The sequence below is a fragment of the Poecilia reticulata genome, linkage group LG22 (genome assembly GCF_000633615.1).
Source record: "Poecilia reticulata strain Guanapo linkage group LG22, Guppy_female_1.0+MT, whole genome shotgun sequence".
Lineage (NCBI taxonomy): Eukaryota > Metazoa > Chordata > Actinopteri > Cyprinodontiformes > Poeciliidae > Poecilia > Poecilia reticulata.
In genome coordinates, this window is record NC_024352.1 from 3,513,477 (window position 1) to 3,523,516 (window position 10,040).

General features: G+C 38.3%; 1 protein-coding gene across 2 annotated transcripts in view; it reads right to left on the reverse strand.

The window, feature by feature from the left end:
• Positions 1–1,424: 1,424 nt before the first annotated feature.
• exoc3l4 (exocyst complex component 3-like 4) overlaps positions 1,425–10,040 on the reverse strand; it is a 31,050-nt gene continuing 22,434 nt past the window's right edge. For both annotated transcript variants that reach the window (XM_008398760.2, XM_008398759.2), the window contains exons 10-14: positions 8,538–8,661; positions 7,530–7,652; positions 6,014–6,166; positions 4,651–4,772; positions 1,425–2,506 (exon numbers count right to left, since the gene is read on the reverse strand). In XM_008398760.2, coding sequence (XP_008396982.1) covers positions 2,287–2,506; positions 4,651–4,772; positions 6,014–6,166; positions 7,530–7,652; positions 8,538–8,661 — 742 coding nt within the window. In that variant the 3' untranslated portion in view covers positions 1,425–2,286. The remainder of the gene's footprint in view (positions 2,507–4,650; positions 4,773–6,013; positions 6,167–7,529; positions 7,653–8,537; positions 8,662–10,040) is intronic.

The following is a 10,040-nucleotide window of genomic DNA, read 5'->3' on the forward strand; positions in this document are numbered from 1 at the left end:
TCTAACTTATTGAACATGATTGTATGTCAGTGCGATCTGGTGAATATGGCTCTAGAGTAAAGTGCTTATCGTTGTCATGACGATGAGAAGACATCCTCTCTACATTTGGTCCGTTTATCAGCATACAGTAGAAAGGTCATGTTACGCATTAGAAACAGATAAATAACCCAAAATGAATCTTTCCCAGGATCTTATGTTTGACACTTAAAAAAAAAACCCATTTTGAATTCAAATAACAAAAACAGGACAAGAGAAATATACAGTGTACTCCATCAAAGTTTTAAAGCTCCTATTGTTAAAATGTTCAACGTTTCATTTTTACATGGTTTTACATTTTATTTTGCTTTCTAAACTGATGCCTCCTGTGATGCCTCTGCACTTAACATCCAGTTCAGCATCATGTTCAATGCACCAGTGCCCACATTCTGACACACTGAGGAAGTAGGCGAGGGGATGACACCAAACCTGAAGAATCTGAGTTAGTTAGCTTGAAACAAAAAACCAAAACAGAATGCATAAAAATGCTTTATTTAGAAGAAGATTTTTGCTTCTGAACACATTCCTTCAGTGGGTTTTCCAGTTCTTGGTTTTTTTTTACTGAAAAAATGTGATGAGAGAAAACATTCACTTAGAAAACCATCTGTAGATTTACCTGAACTATTGTTATTACACTCAACACATCTACAGTGGCTCCCAAAGTAATAAACACCCCAGTTACAATTCTGCAAATGCAATCATCTTAGATCACAGTAAATCTATTTCAAACGCTTTCCACCTTTAATGTGAGACACATTATGTACTTATCAACTGAAATACAAATATAAAAAGTTTGCGTTGACATAAGTTAACACAAACTGTTGAGCTTATATTTTCTAGAAATACTTTGACTTTATTTCAGCATGGAGTTATTATATTCACACCTGACGTTACTTAAAGTTCAGCAATTCTGGCAGAATTTGTTGATGTGCTGATGTCATCGTTTTCACAGAGGTGGAAAAGATCAAAACAATCCCAATGGATGAAGGTATCAGTCAGGAGAGGGTTAATTTTTTTCCTCCACAGCATCATATAATTATATGTATATGTGTATGGTATATGATCATCAGTTACTGGACAACAATCCAACAATCTGGATGAAACCTCCTGGATATCTCTATAAAATAACTGTTTATTAATATCAAAGAGGCAATATTCTGTGTTTTCCAGGCACATAGTGACATTTTATAGCACGATCAAGTAACTATGTCAGCTTCAGTTGTTATAAAAAGGCTGCATATGTTTGTCAAATATGACTTTCTAATTTAACACCCTGAAATTGGGCCTCTGTCTCTTTAAAAACTCCTGCTCTTTCTGAAACTCAGAAAGTCATCACAACATGGCTCCTCTATTAACTCTTTGACAACATTTTTACCCGCTTTGCTCTGAAAAGTAGCTCCTATAATGAGCTCAGCAGATGAGCAGTGTTTGCTAATTGCTGCTGGCTAGTCTGAAGGAGCTGAGTCAGGGAGTCGCTCTGTGAGACGGAAGCTGCAGCTCTGAGGAGGAGCTTCGTCTTGAAGGTGGAGCAAGGTCCACCAAGCCGTTTTCCACAACTGAATGGTTGTCATGGAGATTAAATTATTTCTCAAACAAGCATGAGAGAATCAAGGCAACACTCCAGGTTTGTTTTTGATTAGAGAATAATCTCATAACATGATGCAAATCTCAAAAAATCAATTTTACATGATATTGCCCCTTTAAATTTTACTCAAACGCTTTCAGAAAGACATGAATACCAGTTTTTACTTTCTTTGACTTTATATATATTTGATAATTTGCTTGTTTTTTTTTGTTTGTTATGTTTAACCTTTTCGCTCATTTTTATTTTAATTGAATTGACTTATTGCATATTTCTGTTTTTTTGCTTCATAAATTGATCATACTCTTCATGAACTTAAACAACATGTGACTCTAACCCACAGTGTTGCTTTCCAGAGCAGGAAACATATAATTTAAAAAAAAAAATCAAATATTATGGTACAGACACATCTATAGGCTAACTTTAGCTAAAAACAACATCAATCTTGTGTGCTTTAGTTCATTTCTAGGCAGTGTTGCTTTGCTGAATACTCATTATTAAATGTCTGAACTCTGTAATGCAGAGGGAGGAACATAACAGTTCTGTTGTGTATGTACCAGACCCGACTGATGCAGAATAACGCATCCTGAGAAAAAATGCAACGTGGCGTCTCCTGCGATCGGTCCGCATGCAGAGCTTGAACAGGACGTTTCACCTGCATTTCCTTCTCAGCTGTGTGTTTGTAGGAAGCTGAAACAAGAGAAAGGCAGGTTGGACAGGCAGTCGGTGTTGGCTGTGACCTGCATGTCCCCAAATAAAACTTGGCCTCTCTCAGTGCTGGTGCTGCCCACTTCCTTTCTGAGTGCGGTGAGTTTCTGCAGGATGAGGTGGTGCTCGCGGCCCCTCTGGAGGCCCCTGAAGTAAAGAACTGCAACCAGATGTTTCTTGCTGCAGGTGGATGACAAAGACACACAAGTACATTAAACCACACATAAACACATACAGCATATGGCAAAAGTAAGCGCACTTCTAACATTGTGCTAATATCTTCATTTGTTACAATGTAGCTTTTACAACAGTTTAAATTTTACTGTCTCATGTCTGAACAACCAGCAACAAATCTGAGTGAAAATGTCCAAATTGTGGCAAAAATGCCAATATTTTGTCAAGCCTTTTGCTGATAGCATTTTAGACATTAAAGAGCAGCAGTGTGTGTTTTCCATCTACATAATATCATTTTATAGAACAATCAAGTGACTGTTTTACCTTCAGTTTTTATAAAAATGCTGTACATATATAATATGACTTAAAAGAAAGAAAAGAAAGCCTTGAAATTGGGTCTCTGTCTCTTTAAGAAACTCCACCTTCATGAAGTCATCGTAAGATGGCTCCTTTATTAACCCTTTAACAACGTTTTTACCAGCGATGCACTGAGAGTGGCTCCTATAACAAGCTCAGCAGATGAGCAGTGTTTGCTAATTGTTGCTGGCTAGTCTGAAGGAGTTGAGTTGGTCCACCCAGACACTTTACACAGCTGAATGGTTGCCATGGAGATTAAAGGGTTTCTCAAATCATACATGACAGAATCAAAACAACACCCCAGTTATGTTTTTGATGAGGGAATAACATTATAACATGACGTAAAGCTCAAAAAAGTTTATTTTTAATGGTAGTAGTTATTAGGTAATTCCCAAATTACAAGTTTCTTTATTCCTTATAAGTGAAGGAACAGAGTAGTGGTTGCTTTCAGCCAGCTGACTGTCAATGCCCAACAACTTGTGATGGAGGGGCCGTTATGTGTTGCTCTGTGCTTCATTCACCAGCATAAACCCAGGTGGAAGTTTTCCATCATAGCATAATAATCTTTCTGAATTATCCCAGTAAAATAACTGTTTTTAAGCATATTTTTCCGAGGCCTGGCTGCATACAGTCTATGTGTTTGCCTTATCTCTAAGCATCACATTATTAATCTGTGCTGCCACGGCCACAAAGAGGAAGCTCTGTCTCTTCTGTAATGTCTTCGGTGGATTTTGTTTTGTTTTTTTCACTTCTTTTGACAGCAAAACCACAGATTTCAAAGCGGTGCAGTGATGCAATAACCTTTAAGAGTGTTTCACTTTGAATAGGCCGTAAAGTTTATCATAAACTGACCTGGGTGGACAGAAAACCCCTCTATCAGCTGACTCAAAGCGGCTGCACGCAAACATCCCATCACTCCACATCGTTTTTATGCTTTTGTTTTGGTTTGTTTTATGATTAATTGCAGCTTATCTCGTACCAGTTCTGTTTTTCTTCCTGTGGAAAGGAAGAAAATGGTATTTCTAGAAGACCTTCACTCTGTCAGCGCTTAAATTAAAGCACGTCTTCCTGTCTGGAGGTTTTGTGTCAGGACCAAATAACAGAATCCAGTATTTCCAGGGTAGTACAAATATTTAAATCTAAAATCAGGTTTACCGACACACTGAACAGGTTCCACACTGTTATTATTTACTGAACAAATTCAAGCAAAATGCTTCCAAGGGGATTTAAAAGGGAAAGTAGAAGCCATGTAATCATGTGACGACTGCTGTCAGAGCGGCAGCTCCGGCTGGAGCATTCCAGCGTTAGCTAGATGACAGAAAGGGAAAACACCAGGGATGAGCTTTAACACGATGCTAACCGTCTATCCAAGAAAGGTTCCAAGACTCTGAAGGTCAACATTCAACAACGTTTATATGATGAATTTCTCTTGGAAATTCTCTCTTTCCAAGACAGAATTTCCCTGAAAAACCACCCGGATGTCAATGTGGGAAAAAGAAATGGAAAAACAAAAACAAAAGAACAAGGACCAACTCTTAAGTGGCATTGCATCCTCTGAAAACAATCTGTAATTTGTATTTTTTAAAAATGCTCGTTTTTTTTTTTTTATAACAGATTTGTTAAATAAATTGAGCAAGTAGCAACTATCTACACCAGGGAATCACATCAGCACAACTACTTCTCCACTCCATAATTTCTTCATCATCATGCCTTTTTGAAAACAATGACAAACCTGCAATAATCTGAGTTTGTGATTAATAAAACATTGTGACGACATCATCACGTCGTCATACCTGAAGTCTGGGTAATGTTCCACGAGAGGCTGCAGATGGTCCTTGATGTCTGCCTTGTTGTTTTGTCCGATGATGGTGCTCAGGTCGTGTCCGACATGGTGGAGCCACTCATGGCTAGACTTCTACATGAGAAACAAACACAACAAAAACAGGTTCTGCTCAGGTTGTTATGTGGCTTTTTGTACTGCTAGGCAGGTCCAAACGTAGGGTAGGACCATACGGCTGAAAATTATATCATAATCTAAGCGTTTCGTATCGGTAAGCGTTGACAATTATTGATTAGATTTAGTTTTAGACATCTGGAATACTGCCAAACTGGCGGCATGACCTTTCCTGTTTCACTACGTTGTTGTTGTTTTCTTATTTTTAAGCAGTTATGAGGCTCAGTGGTGAAAACTGAAACTGCTGCTGCACAAGTTACTCAACAGGTTGTTGCCAGGTAACCAGAGAGCGAGTGTGTTAGTTGATGTCTCCCACTGTGTTTAGCTAGTCGTGAGAGGTTGAGCAGCTAAAGAATTCCCTCTGCCTACATTTCCCAGAATGCTAGAACTGCACGTTCCCAAAAGCCTGAACCAAAGTGGTCCGCGCCATTTTTGTAGGCAAGTGCAGTGCAAAGCATAGATGAACCATGGCTTCGAGACCATGACCATATCAGTAGGTATACTGACACTCTTGACCAGCGTGCAACAGAAATATAGATCAACAAAATTGCTTTGTAAAGTACGTACAAACTCTTCGTGTGAATAACAAGGTTCTGGTGACTGGCAGAGTGAGTATATGTACTAACATACAAGTATGCTATATGTCCGCCTTAGCTTGCAGATCAAAGCTAAGTTAGCTAAGCTAATTTTGCTAGTTCGGCAGTAAATATGACTGATATTTATATTTGTATTACACAGTGGTCAAGTGATAGATGTGATATATTTATAGTGTTTATAAGTTAGGAATGAGTTGGGAGCTAGTTCTAAGCTTGTGACTTGTTTGTTGTTTTCATAGCAACTCCATAGCAACTGCCAGCAAGACGGTCGTCAGCTACAAAGTTTGCAGAAGTGTGACATCACATGAGAACTATTCTATATATTGAATATGGAATATTCTACTAGATGTATCAATTGGTATTGATCCAGCCCTGTCGAAACTTTCTACTAATATCGTTCTGTACATATCAAACCTCTTTCTTATGGCTTGGTTCCAACAAGAACCAGCAGTTTTTTGACACTGGGGTGTAATGTGGAGTTAAAACATATTTTGTTGTCTCTATGAAGTTCAAATGCTGTCTTAAAAGGCCTGTTGTTAAGTACAAGGTCCAGATTAGCTTGTGCTACTGTTTAATTATCAAGATTATTTAAGATTTCCGATTTACCATGTCGTCAAACAGATCGCTGAGCTTGTTCCACTGTTCGTTGATCTTTGCTGCAGCCTTCTCGTGCTTCCGGTTCCTGCACGAGTAGTTATTCTTCATCAGCTGCCCGACGTATTCCTTCACAACATGGTAATGAAGTCGGCTGGCAAACTCCTGTCCAACAGAAAGAGTGATGGATTATCGTAACAGGATGCAACCAGAAAAGAAAACGCAGGACGCTAAGTGTGTTTGTATTACATGATCCAAAGGCATTAGATTATGCTTCCACCAATTCATTGGTCTCCGTTGCTGGTCTGCTGGCCGCCACACCAGACTCAAACAACAATTCACTGGAATTTCTAAGATGGCTAATGAAAAAATCACATATATCATACAAGCTTTCCAAGACAGAAATCCCCAAGTAGAGCTAAAAGCTGATATTTCAAACCAGATCCACATTGAAACATGTCCAAGACAGACTGGACATGTGTTAAAAGGCCACTTTTTCACAAGAAAAATAAAAATAAAAAGCAAGATTGCAGTTTGCAAATGCACTCAGGTACAAAGACCTTCGTAGGGACATCAGAACATCCATCATTAGATTTAAGAGAAGAATATGGGACACAACCCTGCGAACACCAACCCAACTTTAAAGTACGAGGCCACGTATGATGTCAACAAAGCTACAAGGAAGATGAAGCTAAGTCGTGGGTGCCAGTTGTGTCCCTTTGTATCTCAAAGTCTTCCAAAAGAAGAATGACCAGTGAGCACTAAGGACAACCACAGTCAGAGTGTTGGAGTGTAAACTTCACCTCACAGAAACATTTCTAGGCAAAACTAAAAAGGTTTTGAGATTACAAAATGGACAACGAACGCATCTCTGTTCACTGCAAAAATGTTGGTCTACTTTGTAGTGCAAACATCTTCCTACACTTGAAATAAGACAAAGCTAACTTACAAGTAACTTTGAGGAGCTTGTTTTAAGTCAGTAATTACTTGATATTGATGGGGAAAAAAAGTGCTAGTTCAACTGGAAGATTATTTCACATATGACATCAGACGTTTTTCCAATGTTATAAGTGAAATAATCTGCCAGTGGAACTAGTACATTTTCATCAATATCGAGGAATTATTGACTTAAACCAGTTCTGCCTGGAGGAATGAGCCAAAACTCCAGCAAACTATGGCAAGAAGCTCCAAAGGCTTGAAATGTATGTAAACTACTGGATCCAAAATAGTAAAAATATTCTCTCTCTTTTTAGCCTGGCTCTTTGCAATTTAATGTCAGACAGTGAGAGAAATGGTCATTCAGTATTTGTAAAAGTCAGACTTTAGTTTTATTTTAAACCCATGAAGTCAATTAAGCTACTGTAAACAAAAATTCTGAATAGTATTATTTAGTTATTATTTTTCTGACCAGTGGTATCAGAGCAGAATTACAACTTATTTTGGTTCAGCTTTCAGTGCTCTGTTCACAGGATTGAATCAGATTTATAAAATCTGATATTTTTTGGGGGTCTTGTCAAATCCTCGTCACCTCTACGTGCGGAGGCCTCATGGATTCGCAGTGATGGGAAAGCCGCTGTATATGGCCGTCGAGTTGTTTGAAGTCATCGTCGTTGGTGAGCCACTTCCTCGTCATCATCCTCCTGAGAAAGGGCTGGAAAGAAATCACAAAAAAGAAGAAAATATCTTTATTGGATTTTGTATTAAATGCATTTATTTTTTTAATGTTTCCAGAACAAAAGGCTGATACGGCAAGACAAGACAGGAGAATTTGCTTTATATTCAAAAGGATTTGCCCTCAATAAAGATTACTGGGTAACATTTTATTTGAAGGGGTGTGCATAAGACTGACAACACTGTCATAAACATGACATAACATCTGTCATGAACATGAACAAGTCCTTATGAATGTCTATGACTGTTGTCATGAAGTGTCATTTGGTAAATAATGACACCTTTAATGCAAAGTTGCTCTAAAAGTTGCATTAAAAGTCCATTAAAATGGCCAACTTTGCATGATTTTGTAAAGAATGACAATTTAATGCAAATATGGCACTTTTAATGGACTTTCAATGCAACTTTTAGAGCAACTTTATATTAAAGGTGTCATTATTTACCGAATGACACTTTATGACAACAGTCATAGACATTCATAAAGACTTGTTCATGTTTTTGACAGTGTCATGTCAGTCTTATTCACACCCCATCAAATAAAGTATTACCGATTATTGTAATATGGCCATTTTTTTTTACATTTGCATCAACAATGCATATGTAAAAAAAAAAAAAAAGCACGTTTTACATATTCACCTTCTGGAAACATTTTCTTATTACTCAACTTGTGTGTTTCTGCTAAGTGCCTCATTTCTAGACATCTAAGCAGCGACTCTGACAAAATGGTAAAGATCTTGTTTTCAGTTCCTCATGTTAAAAAAACCACAACAGCAGTGCTTTAAGTGGAAGTGAAAGGATGAAAACAGGAACTGGCAGTTTGCCTCATAAAGTTTCTATAGTATTTGAAAACACCAGATTGCATTACCTTGACATCCTCTTTAAACTGTTCCTCCAAAACTTCCATCAGCCTGACGATGAGACCTTTGATCTCCCGTTTGAAGCCTTCCACCTCTTGCGGACAGCTGTCCTGGTACGCTGCCATGTGTTCCCTGTCGGCAGACAACAATAAGAAACGAGAGAAAACGTCAGGTTTGGTGTGACTTTGAAGCTGCACTCCTACTCCGGAAAAACGTTCCCGTTTTTGTCACGCTACGGCCGCAAACCTCGATGGCTTTCACCAGAATTTGATGTGATAGAGAAACAAAAAGCGGTGCAGAACAGGGTTCTCAAACACATTAGGATTCAATATTTGGTAGATTATATTTTATTGTAATTACAGCTTCAGGGTTCCAGAAGTATGTCTCTATCTGCTGTTCTTTCCACTTTCTAACAACAGATGCAACAGTGGGCCGTAAAAGCTTGGAGCGTTATTTTGGATCCTAAACTTGGTTGAAGTGTCTCCAAAGCGAATTGAGTCCTCATAGTTTGGACTTATTTGTACTTTTGGTGCCTAAAGTCTGAACTGAACTTGGAAAGAAACCTTTTCAGTTTTCTGCTCCATCTTCTTGGAACCATTTGCAAAAATACATGAAAATAAATTTTGTCTCTAAATGCTTCTACGGTTCTTCTTACTGATTTTTAGTAGGAAAAATGTTGCATATTTCAACAGTGAGCTGAAATATTCTTCAGCTCACTGTTTTAGCTGAAGAATATTTTATTTGATTGATGAGTGATTGATTTTTCCTGTAATCTCTGTGTGCCAGTCTTGGCCAGGATTCTCTCTTGCAAAAATGTCTTTTTGCAAGAGAGAATCCTGGTAAAGTAAAGGTTGAGAAAAGGTCGGATGTGTTCCTCGGTCTTCATCATGTTCTCCTGTTTTACTCATAAACATCTCAGGCTCACACCGAGATTCAGTTACGCTCCTGAAGACGATAATTACAAACTTCGTAAGGCAAATTTATGTTACAGCTGTAGGACATAACTTTAATAAAAACATTTTTTCTTTACATATCTGTTTTTTACCATGTTGTGTGGTATGAGACAGATCGTCTGTCATCGTCTTAGCACCATTGATCACAATCTTGTGCGGCTATGCGCAGCTTTAAAGGTATTTCTTTGATGAACGAACATGTTTACCCATCCATGCGTTTATCTTTAGCCGCTTTGATTATTGCAACAGCGTCTTCACAGGTCTGACTAACAAATCCATCAAACAGCTGCAGCTGATCCAGAACGCTGCTGCTCGCGTTCTCWCTAAAACCAGGAAGATAGAGCACATAACACCAGTTTTAAAGTCCCTACACTGGCTCCCTGTAGCTCAAAGGATAGACTTCAAAATACTGATGTTAGTTTATAAATAACTGAACGGTTTAGCACCACAATACATTAAAGATCTGTTATTGCTGTACCAACCGTCTAGACCCCTCAGATCTTCTGGTTCTGGTTCTGCTCTGCATCCCCAGAACCAGAACCAAACGAGGAGAAGCAG